Source organism: Aquila chrysaetos, chromosome 2 (genome assembly GCF_900496995.4).
Source record: "Aquila chrysaetos chrysaetos chromosome 2, bAquChr1.4, whole genome shotgun sequence".
Classification (NCBI taxonomy): domain Eukaryota; kingdom Metazoa; phylum Chordata; class Aves; order Accipitriformes; family Accipitridae; genus Aquila; species Aquila chrysaetos.
This window is the reverse complement of record NC_044005.1, coordinates 36,180,787-36,208,198: the sequence shown is the minus strand read 5'-3', so window position 1 is coordinate 36,208,198 and position 27,412 is coordinate 36,180,787. Positions and strand designations below refer to the sequence as shown.

The 27,412-nt window shown below is 35.5% G+C and overlaps 1 protein-coding gene across 7 annotated transcripts in view; it reads left to right on the top strand.

The window, feature by feature from the left end:
* The window catches only part of FMN1 (formin 1), a 208,851-nt gene that overhangs the window by 170,726 nt on the left and 10,713 nt on the right, over nt 1-27,412 (top strand). For all 7 annotated transcript variants that reach the window (XM_030041745.2, XM_030041760.2, XM_030041739.2 and 4 more), the window contains 3 exons: nt 10,793-10,844; nt 14,079-14,228; nt 27,228-27,312. In XM_030041745.2, coding sequence (XP_029897605.1) covers nt 10,793-10,844; nt 14,079-14,228; nt 27,228-27,312 — 287 coding nt within the window. The remainder of the gene's footprint in view (nt 1-10,792; nt 10,845-14,078; nt 14,229-27,227; nt 27,313-27,412) is intronic.

The window sequence follows — 27,412 nt, the reverse complement described above, 5'->3', positions numbered from 1 at the left end:
ACCGAATCCAGTTTGCATTTAGGTATGGTGAAGACAAAAACATTGAACTTTAGAAGCCAAACTATATCAGGTTCAGTGATGTTAATAGATAAATGTGGAGAAGTTTGCTGTATACCTTGTTATACCTGATCTGTAGTTTTATAAGAAATTTTCAAAACAAGGAATGTTCATTTGGCACACTTCACATCACTAAAATGCAGTTATGGATGCTAAAAAAAAAAAATAGGCAAAATCTACTTTAATATTTCACCTTGCTTTTAAATGTGAATATCTGATATCAATACTTAGATTTAATTTGATTTTCATTTTTATTTGATTTACCCTTAAATATGGGTAGCTGTGTATTTGAGAATCAGTTTGGGCTTGAAATTCTCCTCCCCCATCCTGTCCATACCACTGAACAAAAAGGGGAAGGTGACTGTCATACCTCCAAGCAGCACATTTTTAGAAGGTCAGAACGATTAAATTCGTTCTCAATAATGTAGTTTTTCTGTTCATGCTTTTTATTGACAGTCTTTGTTTTTTAAAGAACCTTCATTGCTTTTTTTATTTAAACAGAAACGTAGCAAAGAAACAGATGTCTCCCATATAAAATATGCAATAAATCTTGTCTCACAAATTCTTTGCTCTGAACTTTCTGACAGAAACTGTCAAATATCCACTTTAATTCTAGTATAAAATGTTCACTTTGTGTCATGGCGCCAACCACCATATGCTGGAATAAAGTCAGTAACCAGCAATAAAAAAAGGCAACATACGCACCTTTGAAACAGTACAAGCAATCAACAGTGAGAAAGGTCTATATAAATCTATGGAGAATTAATCTCAGCTTTGCCACTATCCTGCTGTGCATTTACAATGAGACTTTGCTCCCGACCACCAGAAGTGGCTTACTTTGCAGGAGGAGTGTATCCTAATGAGGGGAAAATGTATGGAAAACAAAGCAGCAGCTTTTAACCCCCCACCCCCATCCTTTGGATCACCTAGAAGAGCATGTCCTAGTGTGTTCAAACATGTGGGGCCACTACACATCACGTATTGCTGTACTTTAGCTGATCATGTGAAACCAATCTTGACTGAGCTCAATCAGCAGAAATGACTTTAGCTTCATAAATCATTGTTATCATTCCACAGGAGGAGGCAATGCTATGCCTTTTCTCTCCTAAAAGTTTTCAGTCCACAAATTTCACAAGCTTGTCTGAAATTAGTTTAATTATTTTTGTATAATTATTCATTCATTACCCACCAGATTCGTTGTTGGTTCACCATTGAATTTACTTTTTTTTTTATATCCTTCCTATGTTTTTGAGCAGACCTCCTGCTTCTTATTGGTTTTAATAATCGTTCAACTATTTAGAAGTATTGTCCTTGGTATGAAAATGTGCTGATCCTTAACGTTTTTACTTCTGCTTACAACAGGAGATTTTAGTTACAGATAATCTGGGTAGTTAGTTTTCCCAAACACAGAACAGATTGGATTTAACCTTGTTCTGTTTCAAAGGATTATAATTAAATTTTCAGTTCCATAAACTGTTTAGATACATTAGTCATCACAAAGATTCATCTTGGAATTAGACCACAACATTATAAGGGTTTATGAAAAAGAAATTAGAATTAGAATATATTTCTATAGTGTTTAAGTACTAATAGGCTTTAAACAATATTTATTCTCTGGAACCACAAGTGTGGGAGAATGAGTGATTAATGGCTTGATTGCAATTTAACAGAATGCAGTTTCAAATAATTTAATTGGAATAGATTGAAAAATGTAATGCTAATTCTTGCTTTGTAATTAATAACTCCAGAACACAGGAAAGTAAGACTAATGTTAGTCCTAATTTTAATGAAACAATTACCTTTCTGTGTAGAAGCTAACTGAAAAAGCAGCTTTAATTTAAAAGTCTACTCTCATAGAATACAATAGAAGCATCGTACCAAGAAACATACATTTCAAGAACTATAGGACTTTATGAAAATAAATATAAATTTTTTTTCCTTCATAGTTAGTTCTAATGTTCTGGTAAAATGACCTTAAAGACTTTTTCTGGCACATTTATAGACAGCATTATCACTTTTAAAAGAAAACATAATTTCCTAGGTTTTTTATTACCTATGATAATAAACACTTTCTTGAATGTGTTGCTTGAGTGAGTTCTGCTGGTGTTGTGTGCCTCTGTGTGCGTACAAGTGTCTACAATTTGTTATGGTTTGGTAACATTAAAAATACTGAATCTTCTATAATGTTTAACAATTTCTGTATGGTAAATGTTACAATTAACATTTAGTCCTTGCCCAGTACCTAAGATATGGGTTGGTAACTAATATTCCTGATTACTTGTGAGGAAACATGTTTGTTAAGCAGTTTCTCAGAACTGCACAGAGACTCTTTGTAAGATAGAAACATTTGTACATTTTCATCATTGGATGTGGGTTTCTTAGTTAAAAACAATTTTTGTACCACTGCAAAGGAAAATAAACTTGTAAGGACTGTTTCAGGGAAGCATGATTAAGACCTCATGGCAGCAAGTGTTCGGAAGATTGTTTTGAAAGGATTTAAGATGTCTATACCAGTATTTAAACCACCTAAAAAAAAAATTGCATAGCCAAATCCCATGTTAAAAATGTTATATTTTCTAATTTAGAGAAGAGGTAAAGGAAACAAGGCTTATGTGATCACACTGCCCGTTGATTGTTCCCCTGCCAATAATTTTTAATGCATTGGCCAATTTTGACCAACTGTGACAGAGTTAGAGATCCTAAGATATTAAGCTCCTAAAATCTCAATAAAAATATGTGGCTAAATAGACAAGAGTGACCCTATTAGCCTTCCAGTGAGAGAAAGGCTGTATCATGAACTCAACCCTTAATTAAACATTAATGAATCCATCTGGGAACTAACTCTAAAACACAGATCCACAGTAGGCCAAGTTTCATTGATTCCATTTGCTCCCAGACCTTCTTGCTTAACTGATACCATAGAAGAAAGATCTCTTGATGGGCGTGGGATTGTTTGTGTTGGGGATTTTTTGCATTCTAATATACTGGAATAGAAAACTGTATTAGACATACAATGAAATATTTACATGTAATTTCCAGGCTGTCTGTTGAATTCCATGAGTTTGTAAAGCCTTCCAATTAGAAGTTAGTAACTAGATAAAGTAAGTTTATCAAGTAATACCTATTAGAAAAATTCCTTGCTAGGAATCTGTACATAGAACACTTAAGTTTTTTTATTATTTCTGAAATATAAAATTTTTATAAAAAGCTCTTGCACGAGAATGGTGGACTGTAGCCACGTGAAGTAATTTGCAGTCATATTAAGTATGTATTTTTCAAATTTGAAATTAAATACAATAAAAACCAAAACAAAATGGAAAATGTTTTACACTGTATGTATTCTCTCCTGTTTGCTATGTTTAGATATGAAGTCAATTCTTAAGCAATAAGAATTCTTTTGTATAGAACTAACTTAAAAGTAATATTATTTCTCAAAAGATGGAGTTATATTAAAAGTAACTCAATATAATAATGTAGAAATAGCAGAAAATTGAGGTCCTATGTATGGCTTTAGATAGATAGATTTTTCTTGAGTATATCTCTTCCTAGGACAGAATACACACCTCCTCTAGAATTTCCGCAACTTCATAATTTGCTAAAAACTTTTAAGGTTGTTGAGAAAGCCTTTTCAATAATTACAATGAAAAGTATATATGTCTGAAATTACAGAATTCTTTTTTACTGTGAGTAGCTAATTTCTGGGAACTTTTATACCCTCTGTTGCTATATGCTTTATTATAGGATGTGTTTTCAAAAAGTGAAACAGTTCTAAATTGGATTCAGTCTGTATGAAATGTAAAACTTTATCCCAGTAGCATATGATACTAAATTAGAAATTGAATTTCCATGTCTTTAACAATTCCAAAACCCCAATTTCCATAGTCAGTACCATACTTACTCTTGTTAGTCAAGCCATGTTTTCAAAATACAGTATATTCCAGTTTTATAATGAAAAAAAAGAAAAAAAGGAAACTAGAGATGATCGCTTTTCTGATGTTACATTCTCCTGCATTCACGTGTGTATTTTTGTGAATACTTATTTGCACTTGACATTTGTTAATTGTTTAAAAGGTTCTATTAATTTGATTTCCATTCCTTTAAAATTCACCTTTCAAGAAGGCAGATTCGGGCAGTGTCAGGTGATGAAATATATTTTCATATGTTATAGTATACAAATTATTCATTTATAATATTTGCAATGTACTCTCTTCATGGCCTTTTTATGCAGGGCCCTATCTTTTTCTAGACAGTAAGGTAAGACTAATAATAGAAACATTAAATGGATGTTGATGATACTTAAGAACACTTGGTATAAATTGTTAGCCACATATAGTTTGGCTTTTGCTATCATCAGCTAACCAATAAAACCTCATACTGCATTGAAAGCTACAGATTGTTTAACATGATAAATCAAGTGGCTGGACACCTTGGCTATATTAAAAAAATAACTATACACTTGATTTTTATGCATAAAAAGTGTCCAAATGATCCAATTGTTCTAAATCTTAGGATTCATCTACAATGATTTTTCTATATGGCTGTGCTGTTGTACTGGGTCTGGCTGGGATGGAGTTAATATTCTTCATAGCAGCCAGTATGGGGATGTGTTTTGGATATGTGGCTAAAACAAAGTTGATAACCCAGGAGTGTTCTGGCTATGGCTGAGCAGCACTTGCACATTGTCAAGGCTTTCTCTTTTTCTCGCTTTGTCCACCCAGCAAGTAGGCCAGGGGTGGGCAAGAGATGGAAGGGGACGCAACCTGGATAGCAGACTCAAACTGACCAAAGGGGTATTCCATGCACGTAATGTCATGCTCAGCAATAAAAAAGGAGGAGAAAGGATTTTGGGAGAGGTAGTCATTGCTCCAAAAATGGCTGGGCATCAGTCTACTTGTGGGGGGTGGTGAATGATGGCCCTTGCATCACTTGTTTTTTTCTTCCCCTTCTCTTCATTTACTGAACTGTCTTTATTTTGACTCGTAAGTTTTTCTCGCTTTTGCTCTTCCTATTCTCTCCCCCATCCCACTGTGGAAGAAGGGAGACAAGTAAGCAAGTGGCTGTGTGGTGTACAGCTACTGGCCAGGGTCAACCCACCATGACGCTAAAATAACAATCCTTAGGAAAGCATACTTTCATTAGGTTGCTCATGATACTTCTTTGCAGCTCAGAGAACTGCCATGTGCTAGCAAGCACACCCCTGTGAAAATTTTGTTTTCCATATTATTACTTGTAGTCCAGTAAGTCTTGAGTAAAGGACTGTTGATCCCGCTGTTGATCCTGCTGTTCTTTGTACTACTGTAGTGTCTAGGAGTTTAAGCATGTCCAGAATTTTGTACAAAAACAGAGAACAACTATATTGCTTTTGATGATCTTTGCTAGTCCTTTTACCCACCTAGAAGGCCACCTTTGAGCTTTTTCTTCCACTCTGCTTAGTCCCTGATTAAACAGAGTTATTAAAAAGTTTCCCTTGTATGACAATTGTACTTGAGGGTGGAGACATATATATAGTACACTTCCAGCCATAGAGTCTTCTGAGTTCAGCTCCTGATACCCAAATATATCAGCAATGGATAATTTCTGAGAGATTTGGATCTCTGATACCAAATGGTGGTATGTCTTTGTGCTTTAAAAAGACCAAGAAAATAAGGTCTGGTTTTGCTTGTTCTCCTTACTTGTCAACATCATAGAATGTGACATTTGGCACTTTGGAAAAAGATAACCCAACTCAACCTCTCTAGGGATATACTTTTCTTTCTCAACCCTTGATTAAGGGGCTAATATGTTTTTAGGATGAGTTTCATCTTTTGGCTACTTTTCAGCATGACTACTTGAGAGGTTTTAGTCTTGACTAATAAAGAAGGCGAGTTCTTGTGAGCCTAGAAAATGTCACAAATAACCTTTTGTCACTGTTTTAACAGCTTCTGTCCAGGCTCTATGAAGGTCAGATAGGAATGTCCTTAGGGGTTTTGTTTTGGGTTTGCATGTTTTGTTTTGTTTTTCGGGGTTTGGGGGTTTTTGGGGGGGGGGGGGGGGGGGGGGGCGTTGGTTGGTTTTGGGTTTTTTTCTGTCTGTGTCTTATACTAGATTCTGTCTTAATCTTAACTGTGGTTGATTGGAAGACATGAGTCAGAAAAGATCTATTTCCTTCCTTGGGGCAAAAAAAAATCAAATACCTTTTTTTAGGGTGTTTTTTTTCCCCCCACAGGAAAACATGTAATTTACCAGTCTCTAAAAGTTCATGAAGCATACATTTTTGAACCACATGAACTCAGCCTTGGAATATAAAACTGAAGAATTCTGATGTCTCCATCCTAACTGCTAGTTGTCTGAGTGTTCTCATAATTTTGAAGATTGTCATTGCTCCAGAATGCTTAGATGACTTATAAAAAGATATGCATCAGATCTTTCAGTTCTGAAAACAGTAAGATACTGAAAAATAAAAAAAGATGTAATGGGTACAACTAGATCAGTAGACTTGTGTGAATTATCCTTCTTACATGCATTCGTATATTTAAGGTCAGAGAGAAATACCAGAAAATTTATCCAGTCAGACTCAGTAAGTGTTAAAAATTTTCACTAGGGGGGCAGAAGTAACTGTGAGATTTTTGTGCAGTTGTGTCTACCCATTTTTCTTTCTTTGTCCTCCCCTCTTAGAGCAAGTAGTTTCATCATTCTGTGCTTGCCTCTGTTAGTTACTGACTTTCTCCAACTTTCAGTCTGTGCCAGTATCCAATATTTTCTTTCCTTTGTTCTTTGGGGAACTATTTCATAGTAGCCTGATGCATGAAGAGGTCTTGGTTCTGTTGTAATTGGAAGCTGCTATGCATATATTAGACCCATTAAAAATAAATATTTTCTGGTAGTTTCTTATTCTCAAAATAGTGTTTGGCATGCTGTTCCATCCTCAGCAAGTAGAATATGTAGAAGAAATATGGGTTTTTTTAACCATTTCACTCTAGTACTGTTTCACTTTTAGAACTGTTAAGGATCATGACTCTTCAAATGCTTACTTCTGCATTTCAGTAAAAGGAAGTCACCAGAAATATCTCAGGTTCATAAGGCAAATCCATAAGATCATAGTCTATTTGTTCTCTTATTCTTTGAGCTAGATACAGATCGCAAGATGAATGAGCCTAGTGGCTGATCTTCAGAGTCTATAGCTGTCTGTATTACAAAAGACTATTCTTACAGCAAATTAGAACTGCATATTTTGTAAATACCTGTTTTCCTTTCAAAGCTCTTGTCTGTAGAAAGACACAGAAATTCTTAATTGATCCTGGTTTTCATATCTATATTGAAAGAAGATATATTGATTAAGATTGTCTGTTTGCCATAGGACAGGACCCGATACTTTATTCAGGATATGGACTAATCCAAACAGTAGAGCATGTTAAGAACTTGAATTTAGATGTGAGACCAGAGAGCAAACCTTACATTTGACAGTTCCCTGTCATTTTCAAAGCTGGTCAAGCCTAATGACTCCAAGGCCAGACAGAAGGGTGTCTCCATACCAAATGCAGCTTATGGGAAGTCATTTTGAAGGGCCTCTGTGTAATCTGTATACATGTAATGTATGGAATAATTTGGTGCAGTAGGATTGGATCAGCTGATGGAAGCAGCAGAGGCTGAGGCCAATGTGTTTACAGTAGAGGTTTAAGCTTTGAGTTAGATTTAATCTGAGGTGAACATCTCCACTTCATGTGTTTCAAAGCTGTCTGAAGGCTCAAGCATTATTTTGGTCCTTTTGTCCCTATTAAGTGTAGGAGTGCACTTGCTGTGGAGCTTCCTGTTCAGTTTCCTCCAAATAGAAATTAGTTTGCACGCGGCAAAACCTATCTGCAAACCAAATCAATGCTCAATAAATGGGACAGTGAGGAAATTTGCTTCAAAAGCATCCTAATCAAAAAGCTAATGCCAATAGTCACTGTATTTCAGTGTTCACTGGAGTCATGCTTCTGTCCAATACAAGAAACAGAGTGCTGCTATCAGGAGTCCATTTCAAAACAAACAAAATGTGCTATGTGTAGTTAGGCTATAGAACACTTGCCACAGCAGTTTGTGGAAGCTAAAAAGCTTCTAAAAGCTAAGCAGAGAATGAGCAAGTTCTCAGGAGAGAATCCATTGAGAATTACATTGAAATGACATCCAGTGCAGGAAGCATTTTGTATGAACTACAGAACCTCAGAGGCAGAGAGAACACTCAGGGGAAGGATCGTGTGTTTGTCCTGATCCTTAACTCTAACTGAGCACCTGCTTCAGTGTCTGCCAGAGGCAGGATATTAGGCTAGATGAATCCCTGTGCCAATCTGATACGGCTGTTATTACGTTCTTAACTTAAGGAAACTGAGGAAACTGAAATCAAGCATGTGGTCTAAGGATGAAAGCATTACATGATCCCACTTCAGCAGAAAGGAAATTCTATGCAAGCAAATGTGGTGTTGCCAGAGAAATAGAAAGAAGTTCTTTCATTTGTGTAATTCATTTTAATTGCTTTCAGTAATTCCACAAATTAAGATGAGGATTGGTATCTTGACTATAGGGCTTTGAGGACTCTGTTGAGTAAAATAAAATGTTTCATGGAAGCCTTTACTGACAGCATTGATAGTGTTAATTATTGCAGCTTGTGGAGCGGGAGAAAAAGAGCAGGATGTTACAAATTCTGAGTGCAAGATTACTTAGAAATTGTATGGAGATGAGAGAATTGCTCTGGTTTCTTGTCTTACACATTATGTAGTATTCGTAACTCCTATTTACTTAGAATTTGTTGCATAGAGTTGTTCATTTGTTTTCTTAACAAGTCTCAGCATCTAAATTTCAAATAAATGCTTTTAAATAGTTACTTGGCAGACAAGCTTATAGTTAAAAATATGGAAAATACCATTTGTCATATAATACAGTTATTTTCTTCCTTCCTCTTTTCCCTTATATTGGTACACAAACACACACACTGTTATATTAATGTAAACTTCCTGTGTTCCTTCCTAGAAGTCACACCTTTTTTCTACTTTCTATAACACATTAAAATTTCTTTCCTCTATCTTCCCGTATTCTGTTCTTACAAGATTAAAAAACAGTAAGTCAGGTCTTACTGCCTTACTATAAACGTATAAGCATGTTGTCCTTCTTAGTTATTGCATTCTTGTTCGCGTGCAGGGACCTAAGGATATTCAATTTCTGTTGTGAATGTAGCTCTGCTGGGAAACTTAACAATTTTTCATCTCCTTAACAACCAGAAAGAAATTATTAATGTAATCATAAAGTGTACAATTTTATACGCAGTTCAGCTTTTAACCATCTTTGGTTTTCTGTATGTAGTTAATTTTGTATCATGATGAACCATCAGAATTCCAACCTATGCTTTCTACTTTTAATGATATAAAATGAAAGAATTGTGGAAATAATGAATTAAGTATAGTAGCTTAACTTTAGCTGAATTTCTCAGGAGCACGAGATGAATGCAATAAATCAGAGCTGCCTTATCTTTTTCAGTTGCAGCTGTCTTGCCACCAAGACTTGAGGTGGAGAGTTCAATGGTATAGAATTAGTTGTTTTCCTTGCAAAGGGCACACAATATTGTTTCTGACTTTTGCCATACTGAAATAATCTGAATAAGTGCCTCCAACACACTTGCCCAATATAAGTAAACACGAGTTGAAATTAAATTGTTTTGTTAACAGCAAATGTTCTGAAGTAGTCCAGTTTTTACATTATTTTAACTGTCTTAGTACAAACCTCTGTCAGTAGCCTTATAATGAAATGGAATCATTCAGGCTCAATTTCTCAGTGGCCTTGCCTGTGAACTCCAGTTTGTAACTGTATTTCAACCAGCCAACGCGCTCCTATAGACTGAGCAGCAAAAAGACACAGTTCTTTATCTTTGTATAAAGAAGTGTCTGAATTCTGTTTATATTAACATTTGCACTTACAGGATTATTCTAATGTGGAATAGGAATAAATTTTCCACGTTAGTGTTGTTCTACATACGTGGTATTCTGCCGCAGCTAAAGTTGCTCCACTGTATTAAGAAGAATTGATCAACATTTTGTGAAAAAAAACTAGTGCTTTTGCTTGAGTATCCAGCTCAGGAAACATTTTCAAAAGTAGAGAATGCCCATTCTTTGAAAATCAAATCCTTTTAAGTAGTTCGTGTGAGCATTCTGTAACAGAGGCACTCAGATTCACTAACCTTATTTCAAATTCTTGGCTGCTTTTTCAAAAAAATCATGTACATACCATACATTTAAAACTTAGTACATGTGTTTTCACTTTCCAGCTTCCTGAACAAAATGTGATAGCTATATGGAACAGTTGGTGTTAACTATGTTTGGTACCTGTTCAATTCCAATTGAACTTCCAATTATTTGCACTCCAAACAGGTTTAAATTTGTAAGTTTTGGTCAGCAACAATAAAGAAACATACACAACTTAATGTTCTTTTTTAAAATCTGAAAGTCAAGTTTAATTATTTGGGTTTTATTCAGATTAATGTCTACCACTATATATTACAGTATGGATTTTAAATGACTTTTCAAATCCAATACACTTTATCGGTACATTAGCAGCATTCATTAAGGTACAAGAAAGCAATAAAAATTGAAAATTAGCAAATGTTTATCACTTGTATTATATTTAGTATACAACCTATCCAATTTTGGATGTAAGAGATATTTAATCTGTGGGATCTCTAAAACAATAAGGCAGTAATTTATATCTTTGAAATGTTTTTCACTGGCAGCTAAAGAAGAACGTAAAAAAGAAGAGAGCAGTTTGGAAAATGCACAAAAATGGTAAGGTTTTTGCTAGTGTTTTCTCATGGTTTATTTTGGTCAAAGATGTTATTGATCTTAGGAATTACATTAAATAGGAAAAAGGATCTGTACTTCAAAGTAGTAATATGCTTTCTGAAAAATTCTTATGTAGTCTTCCAGGAAAAAGTTCAGTTGAGTTTTTAGCCAAACAGTGTACTGTGTTTGAGGTTTTAATTACTGTCAACATTGACCTGAATCAGAGTTTTACAGAATATTGTAATAACTGATTAACTACTTAATGTAGTAAAAATGTATTTCATTGTCACTGAACATTTTCAGCATTTAGGCTATTGAATGCAGTATACTAAGAAACCAGTGAAATCCTAATGCTTTTATTGCCTGAGTATCTGTGCCTTACTTAGGCCAAAGGAAGCAAAATAGGGGAAGTGACATAAATGGATTTATAGATAGATAGTATATCAGTAAGTTAGTATTTCTAATAAATTTTTTTTGCCAAGTTATAGTTTTGTGAGAGTGAAGGATCCGCCTTTAACCTTGTCTGTGTTAACTGTGGAACTGCTGTAAATCAGCTGGGGTAAATTAATTTTTAACTTCTTATCAATATTTTTTCTTCATGGTCACTAAAGGCAGATCTGTGGTAATTTGGATTTTTATGCTACTTTTCTGAGCCCAGAGTCTCTCCACCTAACTGAGACACCTAGGTTAGTCTTCCTAGACAGTCAGGAAAGAGAGATGGGCACCTCCCAGATGCAGTTCAAGTCTTTGGTGAACTGTTTCCATTTGCTTGCAGAAGGTGCCTAAATTAGCTGAACTATTGGCTGACATCCGCTGGGGCTTCACCTCTTAATTTCATTTGTCAGTGGTGGCTGGCTGGCTTGTTTCCTTTCTACATAGCTACCAACCTACCTTCTGTGGCACAGGCTCTTTCACGTTCTACCTGCTTTGTAGCCCTTCTGGAGCAGAGTAGACGCTCCAGGGTATGGAAGTATAATTAATTTGCAGTTGACTTAAGGAATTAGTTGTCTGATACAGAGTTTGGGTTTATTCAATTGATAACTAAACATTCAGTATTTTAAATTACTGCTAGAAAGATCTGTTACTTTGAAAGTCAGAAAGCAGCCCAGGAAGCTACATTAAGCTGGGCGAAAGCAAAACAGTGCTACTGGGAGAAGGGCTGAAGATGAAACATGAGGAGGCGATGAGGAGTAGGTGTCAGGATGAAGGCAGAGTGAGAGAGAGTGTGCAGGAATTCAGAATCCTGGAGCATGCAGGGACAACTGTATCGGCTACAGCTGAGATGGAGAAGGGTTCTGTTAGGAAGAAGAGAGCACGATGTTACCGGGGTTGGCTGCTGTTACATGAAGCCAACCTGAGAAGAGAGTTTCTGGTCTTGCTGTTCCTGGCTGAGCTATCCTAGTCAAGGGGTATGAACAGCTGAGGAATATTTGGCCCAACTGAATGTAATGGAAATGACATTGCCCAGTAGACATAAACTGTTTTAACCATGTGATTATGACTAAGGTATTTTAGTATTTTTAGGGTTTGAAATCCCAGAATGGTTTACACAGATATTTAAACCTGTATTAGTTTTTTCTTTATTTATTTATTTTCTCCTTGTAGTGCCACTACAGGACCCTTCAACTCTGAATATTATGGGCTTATTCATACTTATTTCATTGTGATACCTTTACTGTGGAGCACCAATTAACTTGAAATATAGTTACATGTTTTATACAAAACCTATGTAAGAAATTTAAAAGGTTAAGCTTATCATATATGAGGGTTTAAAAAACTATTATATTAATAGCTCACCTTGAGCAATATGTGATATTCTTCAGCATGTCCTAGAAGCTGTATCCATCTTTGAAGTATCAAAAAGAAAAGAGCGTATTGGTTCACGTGGCTAAAATCCAAGCTTCTTTACTTTGTGAAGCAGATGGAATATATATTCCTGTATTTTTGCGGGGTAACTTCTGTTGATGGACTTTTTGATGGTTACTTTATATTCTTCAAGCCTAGCTAAAAGCTTGAATCTCAACCTCAAGCAAAAAAACTTGACCCTAACCTTAGCAATTCTGTATGAAAACATGCAATGTGGACTATGCAAATGCAAGTATAAATTGAGAAGGAAATATTTACTGAAGCTGCATCTGTTGCTCAAGTAACATCTGTTGAATAGTTGGGGACTCCTTACCAGTCTTTAAGATACCTTTTATTTATTTTATTTTCAAGCTTTACACTTCCTTTGTTCTAGATTTAGGACCATTGGGCAACTGTAAAGAACAATATAACTTTCTTCTGCTTAAATAAAATCAGTATTTCAAGAAAAATTAGTTCTTTTGAAACATGTTGTTAGCTTTCTTTTTAAATTACAGCATTATTTTTAATAAGTATCACCAAATCTTTCAGGATTGTTATATCTACTTTGCAAAGTGATTCAAAAAGTGATTCAACCTTTACGAAAGTGAACATACTTTTGTTTCATTACATAAGTACCTAGTCATGTGAATCATTCCATTTTATCTATACAAAGCAATATCATAAAGGTTAAAAATGCACAATCAGTTAAAATGCTATCGGAAGTATCGTCTGTAATAAAAAACTACTTTGAAAATATCCAGCTGTATAGCAATTCGGTAGCCATATTACAAAATAAAAAAAAATTAAAATATTGGCAAGGTATTTTCATAAAATTAATTATCTGCTTATTGACACATGTGGAAGGAGATGAATTGTTTTCAGTAAAAACTTTGCAAACTGACTATTGGCACTGTCTGTGGCTTTTTTCTTGCTACTTCCAATTCTCCCTAAGTACTTGAAGGTTATTTTTAACCACACCTGGAGACTTTTTCCTGACTTGGCATGTGACTCTTCCATAGTCCTTCAGTAAAGATAAATGGGAGAATCAGGTCTTCATGGAGTGTTGCAGAATAAAATTGAAGAAATAGATATAATATAGCATTTCCTGAAATGCAAGAAGTTAAGTTTTTCTCATTAAAATTGAATGCCCATGATTTGCCTGTGTGACATATCTCTATGATGGCTCATGCATCTGTAAGTTACCCTCTTGGGAATGAGGTAGGTGTTGGAAGATTAGCTATACTCAGCATGAATTGCTGCTATGATTTCCAAGGCTAAGGGGAAGTTATGGTAATTACCAGCCTTGACTACTGAATCAGGAACCAGCCCTCAGAGAAACTGTTTCCCCAGTGAGCTTATGTGTTGACAGTTTTTTTCCCCCCTCCCTCGCAGCTTTGAAGAAACAGTGGGATACTTTGGGATAAAGCCAAAGCCTGGCGAGAAGGAGATCACACCAAACTACATTTTCACGGTGTGGTACGAATTCTGCAGTGACTTCAAGACCATTTGGAAACGAGAGAGCAAAAGCATTTCCAAGGAACGGTAAGGTTCTAATAAAGTCATTAATACCATTTTAGATGTCTGGGAAACTGTTCCTTCTCAAACCCAACAAATTATACTCCTATATTTCACAGGCGTCATTGTTTTCTTTCAGATCTAATGGACATCAAGGAAAGATTATTCCCTCAGGGTGCGTAGGAAAATTCACCAAAGGCATGCTGTCCCCACAAAAAGATAAACACATATAATCTGATAAATTACACTTTTGTAACCCCTTCCAATTACTAGCTAGTAAAATGAAAGGGGAGCTGTGCTAATTTGTAACAGATTGCTTCTCTGTGCATTTTCATGTTGAACTAGCCTAAATGAGGCGATATTGCTGTCGCAGACAGTACAGACAAATAAAAGTGAATGCTTTTCCAGTTAATATACTGCACTTGCATCAAAGGGAAGCCCCAGAGATTCAGGCCACACTTAGCACAGTGTTGAAGCCCCACACTGAATTTACAGCACTACTTCTGACTTTTGGTGTCCTGCTGAGGACATCAAACTACTTGCCGCTAGATCTCACCACAGTCTCCTGATTTTATTAGTTAGAGTTAAAAAAAAAAAAAACACCACCAAACCTTCAATTATTTTCTTGATTTTCTTAAAGAAGCTTAAAATCTTTTACAAAGAAAAAACAATTCCACTACAAGCGCACCATGCTTACCATATCTCAATTCATTTGAAAAGACCTAAAGAGTGGTAATGTGGTCATGCTTTGGAAAAGAATGGATTAATCACTTTCAGTATGAAATATAAATCCAGGTGCTTATTCCAAATTGACACAGATTTAGAGAAAAATGTCTTTAAAAGTATCAGCAAAAGTAGTAAACTCATTGGCGCTTACATTTTCCATTTTGCTCCAAATCAGTGGACCTTTTAGGTTCATGTAGAAGTAGATTTTTAAAGGACAAGATGTAGAAATTATAAATTCCCAATTATCAACCTTATCAACATTGTTTTACAGATATTACAGGTTTTAAACACTTGAAAGTTGTAGCTTTATGTATCATCTATGTTATGATTAAATAGACTTTAGAAGCTGACAACTGCAAATATTTACAAAGAATCTTTTATTTCCTTGTGTCTAGATCAATATGCAAATTTGTTTTACACATTAAAAACTGTGTAAAACAAACAGTCACTAGCAGGTTGCTATAATCATGATACGGATCATCTCAGGGATTTTCTGCTGAATCATGACTTATTTTTGTTCCAAAAGCAGTTAGGAGGAATAGAAATTAACTACCCAAGGGAAAAAGGAAAAAAAAAAATCCAGACCATACATCCATTCTTTTTTATGTAATTAGCACCTTGCTGATGGCATACAATGATCCCTTCAAAGAAATTGATTTAAAATGCCTTGTAAATGTTTTAACACTACATAACTTCTTAACTTTCTTAATACAATATTAAAGAAATCTTTGTCTGTAACTAAACTGCTATGTTCTATGCTTTCCTACTGGGGTGAGATGAGAATTTCCCATGGTTTAATAATTATATAAATAAAATCTACAAATAATAAAAACACAGCACAAATTCTTCATCAGCTCCTTTGATGGATACCTTTATTCCTATTCATAAATGTAAAGCAATACCAGTAGAATGCAGAGCACCAGTTACCATAATACTTTAAAGTGCTGACACTTTCTGGATTATATAGACTGTTTTTCAGGGTTCACTTCAAATTATTTTTACAAAGTTTCATTAATCTCAAAAGGACAACTCATTGTCCTTTACATTCAAAATGTGGGTGATTCATCAAGACAATGAGCTGCTGAAATGAGGAGCCTTGTGTAATACGTAAATTAGAATGACAGAAGAACTGTTTTCATCATGCTAAATTGTTTTGTAATGTGCTAGTGAAAAGAAGAACATCATGAAATCAGTAGATTAGAATGATGGAAAAGCTATTTTCATCACCTGAAAATGTCCTGTAAAGTCATGACCATTTAAGGATTCTGTTTTACAAAGTATGACACTAACAGTTGATGAGCTACTGTCCAAGAAAGTTTGAAAGCAAGCTAAGAGTCATTGTGCACATTGGTAACTAAAAACCTTAGTATGACAGGAATGGACAGCTGTCTTCCTTAACTGGCTAATTAATTGGATGCACTATTTGTTTTGCATTTTTAAAGTTTGTAATTTAATTAAAAAAAAAATCTGTTTATCATGAACCAATTCTTTTGTTTTGAAGGAAATTTTAAAGAGGGCGAATTGGGAGTGTAAGTCAATATTTTCAAACTTGGGTTCTGAAACTGAGGCATTGATATCCTTATGTGAACACGTTTACAGTCGGATTACCCTTCAGGAGGAGCTGCAGAAACTCAGCATAAAATGTGTCTGAATTACCTAGTCACATAGATACCTAAAAATGGATTTCATTGTTTACATTTACATAGGAATGTTAATATTGGATTATAATTTGTCTCTTAAGAAATATGGCTCACAAAATTCAAAATTTAATTATAATATGCAAAATTATCTTTATGCAAAAGCATAATTTAAAATGTATTAGCTTAAAATTAATAGTAGTAAAAGTAGGTCGAAATATCTAAGATTCCAAAATTAAAATTTTAGACTCAAAACTAACTACTTTACGTTGTATAACAGACAACTTTAAAATCTCTGAATTTCAGGAAAAAAGAGTACCGCCTTGAACTAAATGACAGCCTCAGCTGCAAGAGCCTGTTTTGTCTAAAAACTGCTTGGCTCCCAAATGTAACACAACTGTAGAAATCTAATTAGATTTCTATGAGACTTTTTCTTAAAGTAAAGGAAACACTTTAACTGAGCTGCCCTGCATTTAACCTACCATGAAAATAAATTAGCTGCCTGCAAAATATAGTTGAATCATTGTCTCTTTCCTAGACAAAATTTGCACACCATTTAGGAATGCAAGACAGAGTTACAGACAGATAACAAACCTAGATTGATACAATATGATATGATACATGATACATGATAGGATAGGATAGGATAGGATACGATATTATAAATAAATGACTATAGAGATAAAATGAAGAAAATTTTCAAAACTATATTCCTGATAGGAATATGATGACAGTTTTCTTTCAGACATAGTATTCCCTTCAATACTAGAATGCAACTACAATACAATAAAATTTGCTTTGATGATCACATCTTCATCTCTGGCAAACAGCTTAGTGTAAATGCACCATAATACTCATCAAATGTTGGAAACTTCTTTTTTTGTCTTGTTTTGCATCAAAACCCAGTTTTGTTGTTGACAGCTTTATAACTTAGTATGTCTGTGCATGCAGGTACATCGACTGCTATTATGCTTTCTTCTGTTTATAAAATTTTGAGATGATAACTGAACTGAAGACTAAAACAAAGATATATTTTTTTTGGCAACAAGGCACTTGCACCATGGTAGATTGCATGTAATTGCAGTCTCACTTCCTTTTCTTAGACTACTGATTTTATCTGCAGTGGGCATGTCTAAGAATTCAGAAGCAAAATAAATATGTAGTTATAACAACTTAAATACATGATATATATATGTATAATGCCTATCTATAAGTCTATTAAAGCATTCAAGATCTGTTAAAGTATATTTTAAGAGGATATCCTAGCCAATTCTGAATATAGGGAAAAAGTATAAATACAGAAAAAATACTGATGGTTTGCAGTGAGTAGTTTCATCACAAACTGTGATTGTGTATTTTGCAAAAGAAACGTGACAAGGATTATCATTATGTGTTTATGGGTGTTACCCTTTAAATATTAAATAATTAGATACAAAAGGAATTATTGCTGTTAATTGACCCACTGCTTACACTGCAAAGATAAGATTGCTACAATAGTTACCGTACTGGATTAAGCCATCTCTTTCAGATAGAACATACATACAAATTTTATAGGTTAGAATTCAGAAGAGAAAAAGAGAACCAAAGATTGTCTCAATAGCTGGAGAAGACATAATCATTATTTAATGAGCAGAATTACATACTTCATCTTAAAAATAGGAAAAAAGTCCTGCTTTTTAATGGTACCTTTTATAAAAGGTCCTTTTTTAAAATGCTTTCTTTGTTCTTGGATTTCATCCCTAGCTCAAAACATGTTGATGGTTTCAGCTTAATCTTGTGAAAAAAGACATAGTGATTTTTTTTGCCACAAAGGCAATAACATGTTTGAAAAGCAGAAGCTCTGACTGTAGCAGTGTAGGTAGCTAATGGTAAAGATGAAAATGTCCTAACAAAAGAAAAAGCACCAAGCAGTGCCCAACTAATTTTTGTTTATTATAGTAAATTGGGGCTGGCTATAGCTTTCTACCCAACTCTTACATTTATTAAATACAAAATGAATTGTATTCATTGCCCTCTATTTCTGCACAGGAAAATGGTAAGTCTGGGGAGTCCTTGTTTGTAACACCACATGGTCATAGGAGATAACATGTAATTGCAAAATCTCTTAGCAGTGCTGGCCAATACAATATTTAATATTTTTAACCACAGATTAAGCTAATTATGAGACTATCTTGTGCCTAACAAATGACTGAAATTTGACAGAAACACTCGCCACAGAGGGACTAGTGGATTATATTTTCATTTTCAATATCACTGTGGGCAAGGAGGAGAAATAATCTTTGGTTCAAGACATTTTATCTATTTTAGAAGGCCAGATTTATTTTATAGTTTGATTTAAAAGTGAATTTCTCTTTCATCTATTTTCTGCATGTCTATGTTACCTAAGACAGTGAGAGTCGGTGAGAGTCTAGATTTGCAGGCATTTTGATCAATTTGTACTGTGGTAGAACACTCAGTCCTGACGATCAGTCAAACACTCCAAAACAGGGCATCATCCAGGTATCATACAATCTGCATGTGTGGTAAAAGCCAAAAGATGAGTGTAACAGATGTTGTTTATTTCATTTGATATTAAACTAATGGTCTAATAAGGCAAATTGAGATCACAACATAAATGAGTTTTAAGGAAATATTTGAAATATGATCATTAGGATCATTAGGTGACTTTATGGATTTATGCTGGGAGTTCCTTGTACACATAATTGCAGCATTGGGAAGAGGCAACATTTGTGAGAAAATTTGATCAATGAACCCTACAGCATTACCAGACTGGAGGCTAATGGTTCATAGTCATATAAAAGCTTTTGGAGTGAGTTTAAGTTATTGTGCTTAATGTGAGTGAAGAAAGAGAAGAGGAAAAGGTGGCATTCTACATGTCTGTATTCCACATGCATTTCGAGTAGATTTTAGGTGGCCAGTGTAGCCTTTGCCTATACCAGAAAGGTAGGGTTGAAGTAGCTGGTACATGAATTAATGAAGAGTTCTACCAGATTGTTTAGCAATGCAGACAAAGAAAAAAACAAAGGATTTTTACATGTTTCTGAGGTTAAGGTGTAGCTGTGGTGCAAATTGAGGAGGTAACTACAAATTACAGGCCTGTGCTGCAAAACAGAAATAGCTATTTCCCATAGAGCATACAATACATCTGGCAAAGTGCTGTGTCAAGGCTTTTGCTCTTGGAAAGAAAAATAGTGTTTCCTTTTAGGTGTTATTAGGAAAGCACTACACAACAAAAGAAAAACCATCACTGAATCATTATATGAACCCACAGTTATCCATATGTAGTCCTTATCCCTTCCTCTCCAGAAGGATATGGTAGAGCTAGGAGAGGTAAGCATAAGAACAGCTTCTGCATAAGGAGCCATTTAAATAAAGGGGAATTCTTCGGCTTGGAAAGGATCCTACTGAAAAGGATATGATAGGGATCTGTACAAGCATGATGGGTGAATGTGAAATATAGTCATTACATACCTCATCTAACACAACAGTTGAAGAGCATCAAATGGAATTGGCAAGTGACTAGTATAAGCCAAATGCAGTGATGCCTCTTTACAGTAGGCATACTTAATCTGTTGAACACTTTGCCACAAGATGTCGCAGATGCCAAAAGCTTACATTGCTTCCAAATGGTGACAGTGGAAATTCATATTAGAAAAATCCATGGACTGTTACATATGAAGAGAGTTTCCAGCTGTGAAAGTATTCTGGGGATTATCACTGTATGCTTTGGCTGTCCTTGTATGCTCCTAGGTATCTGCTAGTGGCCAGCTCAGATGGACTGAAGCATATTTTTGATCTGAATTGGTGTAGCCTTTTTCTTCCTATTGTTTTTTTCTTATGCACCAACTTTCCTAAAGGCATAAAAATAGATTTTTTTTCTTGTGACTACAGAGCTAAAATTTCTCACACACTTTATACAGATAACCAAAACACTGTCAGTAGATCCAGAAAGAATAGAAACATATCAAGCGTATTAGCAATCTGAGGTTTGGAGACAAATTCCACTGACAACATACATTTTACTGTATTTGTACTGATTCAGTTAGTGAACGTTTATTCTAAATGCAATGTAAAGATGTGATTAAGAATGACCAAGTTCTTGCCAGAAGATTTAAGCCTGAAGGCTTGATCAGGCAATTGTATTGTACAACACGGTAATAGAATTGGACAATGTTCAAACTTCATAGTCTGTTATAAGGCTCCTAATTGTGAAGCTAACCAAGAACTCTATAAAATCATCTGCCAGGCCAGGTAATACACAGGCATCTGTCTTCTAAAATCTTGAGACTGAAATGTAGCCTGTTATATTGCATGGGCTAACTGTTTTCAGGCAACAGTGCTGTTACTTAAGGATTAGTTTATGGGCTGCGTGTAGAAATTACCATATGACTGAGAGCAGTAAGGAATGTAACACAGTGAAGGAATTTGAGCTATGGGGATATTTCTTAGTCTCTCAAGGGGAGTCACTGTTCAGCTGTGTTAAGGATCTGGGCTGGGTATGCAGCTTGGGTCTAGGTTGAACAGTTGATGTTGACTGTAGCTACCTCTGCTTGTTCATCTCCACCCATATCTGAAGATTTGGTTTGCACAACAGTTCCTATGCCAACACAGTCTTATGGCAGAATTTTGAACTTCAAGTCATGGAAAGCTCAGGTGGCACAGAATTGTGATTCCAAGCTATTTCATAACCCACAGCTATCCACATAACCCACCAGCTGCGTGGAAGGAGCTGTAGAAGCGAAGCAAATGGATTATTCCAGAATATCAAGAGGTTGAGAGAGAACCAGATAATTTGGTGTCTGTCTTTGCATAATAGCAGAGCCTGAACATGCTGGCAACTGGCTTGTTGAGTGGCAACTGGCTTCTTGAGTAGCAACTGGCTTGTTTAGAAGGGATTCTAGTTTTCCTAACTGGGGGCTTTAGAGCATGGAGCCTGCCAGCTCACACCTTCTTCTGTCTGACTTGAATGGGAAGCAGGGGTGAAAATGATAATGAGTTTATCTGGTTAGTCCCTGGCTTGATGATATCTTTTCCTGTAAGGAGGAGAAGTATTTTCATGAGCTTAGGAAGGAAACTTTTAATAAATATGGGCTTATGTTTAGATTTCAATTCTGTGTCCCCAGTTACAAAATAAAAATAATAATTTTGAATAAAAATAACGTCTTTATTTTTCACTAATATCTTCTAATTTAAGAGGCCTGACTTGCATTCAGTTTACAGGGGAAGACAACACCTGACACACAGAGGCAGGAAAAAGCCAATGATATTCCCATTGCTTATAGTGAAGATCCATATGCAGTGTTGGAGTCATGGTTCTCCTACTTAAAAATACATTGTTTTGATAATTTCATTCAATTTTTTCCATTTTGTGTGGTAATGTGTAATATTGCTCAGTATTACAGTTGATACCACATCTTCTTTATTCATTAAGGTATATTGACCTCTTTTGCTCACTGTTGAAGAAGAGTAACTTTTCTTCTGAACACATCCATGTTGCAGCTGGTCAGATTTCAAGGCTTAACTGACCTGCATACCTTAATTTTTTGGCCTCATGTTATTGCTTGCTAAATTAGCACCTGCACACCTTTTGTCTCTGTGTTGTGATTCAGCTATTCTACCATCCTTTCTGGTCTCTGTTCTCTGCAGTGCTCTCTCTTCAAAAGTGTCCTTGTCACTATTTTTCTAGCATGTTTTACTACACAATTCAATCCTTTCTTGCTTTTCTGTTTTAGATATTTAGATTCTGTTGACTTTTCTGTTCCCCTTTCTTCCTCCTTGATTTCACATCTATTAGATTCAGTCCCAATTTCTCTTCCATGAAATCTCTAAAACATGACTAGACTAGTGTGTCCATGCATGCTATTTTATACTGATATAAGAAGAAAAAAAAAAATCTTTTCATTGAGTCCATTCCTTTGCACATCTCCAGACTCCCCCTCATGGTCATGCCTCTGTAAATGTCCAGCTCACGTGAGCTGCTCCCCTGTACATTAATTCGCACAACAAAAACTCAGAAGAAAGGCGTATAGGAGTGGTTAGTGGTATGCTTAGTTTGTGCTGTTCAGCCTACATCTGCAAGCTGTAAATTGTGGAGCTCTATCTCGGGGCTTGATTCTGCTACTGTTTCTTCAGGATAAGGCTCTTGAGGAGATTCTTGTCAGAATACATGTTAATTGAACTTCCCTAAGTTGAAGAACTTATCAGTCCCTATTATCTTTCCAGCTGGGAACTGGAGTTGTTCAGCCTGGAGGAAAGGAGGCTGAGGGGAGACCTTATCACTCTCTACAACTACCTGAAAGGAGGTTGTAGCGAGGTGGGTGCTGGTCTCTTCTCCCAAGTAACAAGTGATAGGATGAGAGGAAACGGCCTCAAGTTGTGCCAGGGAAGGTTTAGATTGGCCATTAGGAAAAATTTCTTCACTGAAAGGGTTGTCAGACATTGGAACAGGCTGCCCAGGGAAGTGGTGGAGTCACCATCCCTGGAGGTATTTAAAAGACATGTAGACTTCTGTTTGGTATCTCGTGTAACACTTAAGTAATGAACAAACTTAAGTAACAAGATGAAGTGAGTAAACATTTTAAGCCCATACTTTGTAAATCTTACCCCCTAAGCAGTGTCACCAAGACACTACTTAGTCTAGTAAATCTACAGTAAATGTTTTAGTATTTCAAAGTCCTCTTTAGATGTTTTGTTGGCCGTGACACTGAACACAAGACTTGAGTAGATTTCCCATATTCCCTGAAATTCTTTTCTATTCCACCTGATATCTATAAAGTATAAATGTTAAAACTGGCCACCTTCATTATCATCTAATATAACTGCAGTTAGTCACAAGAAAGAAGGGAAATGTAACAGAATATTTCTTTACCTTACATTTTGACATTCTATACCTAACTTTTGTTTTACTTCGAACAGGCTTTGAACAAGTAATTGCTGAACAATTACAAGTAGTCAAGGAAGTTTATACTTTTATAAGAAGAAGTTAAACAATTTACATCTATATAAATTCTCATAAAATACAATTAATGCCTTACACAACTTTATAATATGTTTAATAGTCTATTTTATGTTAACTAAAAATAATAGTATGTTGTGCAGTATATCTGCAGATTGGTTAATAACATAATATATGGGTCTAAGAAAAGATCAGAAAATAATTAGTAGTTTAGTTCTATCCTTTTGAATATGCTTCATTTGTAATTTTGTTCTTTCTGTACCTTATTCATCTCTAGTTTTATTTCTAATTTTAATATACTTCTAATTTTTAGTATTTTAATGAAAAGCTTTTCAAAAAAATTTATGCTATTATTTGATTTCTACAAATGGGAAGTTATTTCTATTTGTGCTAAGGAAAGATGGTAGAAAAAAATAGAGTCATCAGAGAAGAGACATACCTACGTTGAATTAACTGAGTGTCTAGTCGCTAGCTAGTCATTCGTTAAGTGTGTGATTTGTTTGTTTTTACTTACCTGTTTCACTAAAAGACTCAGTCAAATGTTGTGCATACATTCAACTTTAGATCATAGAATCATAGAAGAGTTTGGGTTGGAAGGGACCCTTAAAGGTCATCTAGTCCAACCCCCTGCAATGAGCAGGGACATCTTCAACTAGATCAGGTTGCTCAGAGCCCCGTCCAACCTGACCTTGAATGTTTCCAGGGATGAGGCATCTACCACCTCTCTGGGCAACCTGCTCCAGTGTTTCACCACCCTCATCCTAAAAAATTTCTTCCTTATATGCAATCTAAATCTACCTCCTTTCAGTTTAAAATCATCACCCCTTGTCCTATCGCAACAGGCCCTGGGATGTTTGTCCCCATCTTTCTTATAAGCCCCCTGTAAGTACTGAAAGGCTGCAAGAAGGTCCCCTGCCGAGCCTTCTCTTCTCCAGGCTGAACAACCCCAACTCTCTCAGCCTTTCCTCATAGGAGAGGTGTTCCAGCCCTCTGATCATTTTTGTGGCCTTCCTCTGGACCTGCTCCAACAGGTCCATGTCTTTCCTGTGCTGAGGACTCCAGAGCTGGATGCGGGTAAAGAATATTGTATGTGTTTGTAAGTTTTGATGGAAGGCTGTCATAGCTTTTAATGGACAATTAAAATTATGTGTTTGTATCTGGGTTATTTTTATGAAAGTAAAATAATGGAAAAAAAAAAAGAAGATTAGACTTCTGCTGTTAGCCAATTTTATGATTTTGAATTTGGTAGTTTTCATACTATTTCATTTTTCTCATTTCAAGGATAGTGCTTCCAAACACAATAGCCAGTTCTAGTATCCTGTTCATGTTTAACAAAGAATTATTTTTATTTCTAAGGCACCTTTACAGCATGGGTGCTTCACTGATGTAATTACTGAGCTAACTACTTTCTTAAAATTGAGCCATCTGATTTTAAAAAGTCCCAAAGAATTACATTCCTTTTAAATTATACACTTATGTTTCTGATAATGCATGCTAATCTTATCAGTCACATGTTAGCAAAGCGATGGCTTTTTTCCCTATGAGACCAGAGTGGAGTATATAATCAGTCTGTCATTTTTATAAGCCAAATATCACATGATTCAAATCCTGTTAGTGAGCTGGTTTATTTTTATTTTGTATTCCAAACTATGCATTCTATTTTTAAAAATCCAGGTTTCCTGGAAATTGTGCAAATATGGAATAAACCCAGAGCTAGGCCTAAATCAGTGACAGGCATAATTTTCTTTTTAAGTCTAAAAGTTTATAATCCCTAGAATTCTCCCTTCAGATTAAACTATGGACTCTAAACATTTAAAAACTACTCGGAAAACACTTCTAGGACCAAAGAGAACGTGATCGAAAAGAAACTGTGCTCAAAATAGGGAAGAGTTTAGAAGTCGATCCCTTGGTGTGGTTCTGCTGGACCTGAATACTGTCACTTGGAATACATTATCATCTTTGCATAAACTTTGTAGCTGTGAGGAATAGCATGCTGTCCAGTGGGTGCTATCATCCATCATTAAGAAGTAAACTGTGCTGTTTAACAAAATTGTAAAAAGATGGAATGGTGAGTTGCTGTGAAACAGGGAACACTAATTAAGTTTTAAAAATACTTCAGAGCTATTTAAACATGTACAGAATAATAATTTCATATTTGTGTATTTGAGGGTGTACCTACAGCTTGAATCAATGTTGTAGCTAAACAGTGTTGAAAATAAGTTTATGTGAAAGTAGTGTAACTGTTCCCTCCTGTTCTTAAGCACTGGAAAGTGAGACAACACCAATAACTACCCAGTAGATGCTTCTAAAATACATATCTCAGAGAAGGAATTTTAGTTTCCAACACTGAGCATTGACAAACACAATAATGAATTTATGAATGTGTTCTATATTTTTAAAAGAATCTAGTTTGCTGCTAGTCTTACAGCAAGGAAGTACACATCTGTAATTGCAGATATAATCCACTTTCCTATTTGCTTTTCTTCCAAAATTCCTCAAAAATTGAGTGTGTCGGAAGTGGTTTGAACTGGACATGGTATTTTAAATGCTTTTTGACTGGCCATAGCAATTATTTCTGCCAGTGGAGAAAATTAAACAGGAGAAGAAAGTAGAATTTTTCAGTTCAAGAGTGCCAAGAAATGTGGTGTTTCTCGGAAAAGACTGATTTGGTGTGCATTAGTGAAAATTGGTTTGCTGAGTTCTCCTTGCTTGTAAAAATTCACTCACAACTTCTTTACCTCTGCATTTTGCATACAGAATTGTAAAGTAGGTGTTTATAGCATCAGCATTTTAAAGGCACTGATAGCTGGGCAGATCCTGTCTTAGGAGTGCCAAGAATTTTCTTTTCTTTTTATCACTGTTTAGCACATAATTTCCCTGGCCCTTTCTGCTGTCTGTAAGAGGAGTCAAGTCCCTTTTTGTTAAATTCCCTGTTTCTCCTTTTCCTCCTGATTAAACTTCTGATTGGGTTGTTCTTGTTAAATGCCCACAGAAACAAGGGTTCTGTATGCAAGACCCTAAGAGCAAAACGCAAGAAAGTGAGGAATCAGGTCTGTGTTCTTCTTTCCCCTTATCTCAGTAGTGCTCTCAGTAGACTGGTCTGTAGCTGCACACAAGAGGGATTTAACTACCCCTAGACAAGAACCCCTTCTAATTTGCCTCTCCTCCTATTACCACATCAGTGAGGCTGGTCAGTCAATTCCATGTAAAGCAACAGGGCAAACATTAAGGAAAAACTGGCAGATGCTTTCATTTCAAGGTTTTCAGAGGAAATATAATGTGTAGCCTGGCAAATGGCCTACTAAAATATTATATTCTATATATACAACAGATTGAGCCAGCTAGCTTTTGGCTTTTTTCAGAGGAGTATCTTCTTTTCTTGACACTGCAGCTTTTTTGGTAGGAAAGATACTCCATAAAACCCAGATCCTGCAAGAACAGAGAAATTGTTTGTCTGGTGACATTTTCAGTGAGCAATACAGGCCGACTGTCCTTTTGCTTTTGATATTCTCAATTTAAAAATGTATTTTGATCTCCTTTTGGTACTTCATTAAGTGCCTTTGAATACTAATAGCAGTTTGTCGGGCTCGTGTGCCTAAAAAAAGGTAGTGGTGGTAGTTCTTACAGATAGAGGGTATACCAAGCAGAGCCAGAACACCTTTAATTTCTTTGAATCTAACGATGTCTATTTTATGTATTTTGTTTCAGAATTAAAGTGGCTCAGCAATCAGTAAGCAAGTTAACTGCAGAGAAGAAAGTTGAAACGAAGAAAATCAATCCTACAGCTAGCCTGGTATGATGTGTTTCTCAGTATGACATTCAGAAGGGTTTTTCTGACACTATATTCTTGTCATTCAGAATGGTGGCAGGTTTCAGCTGTTGTTGAAGGGTGA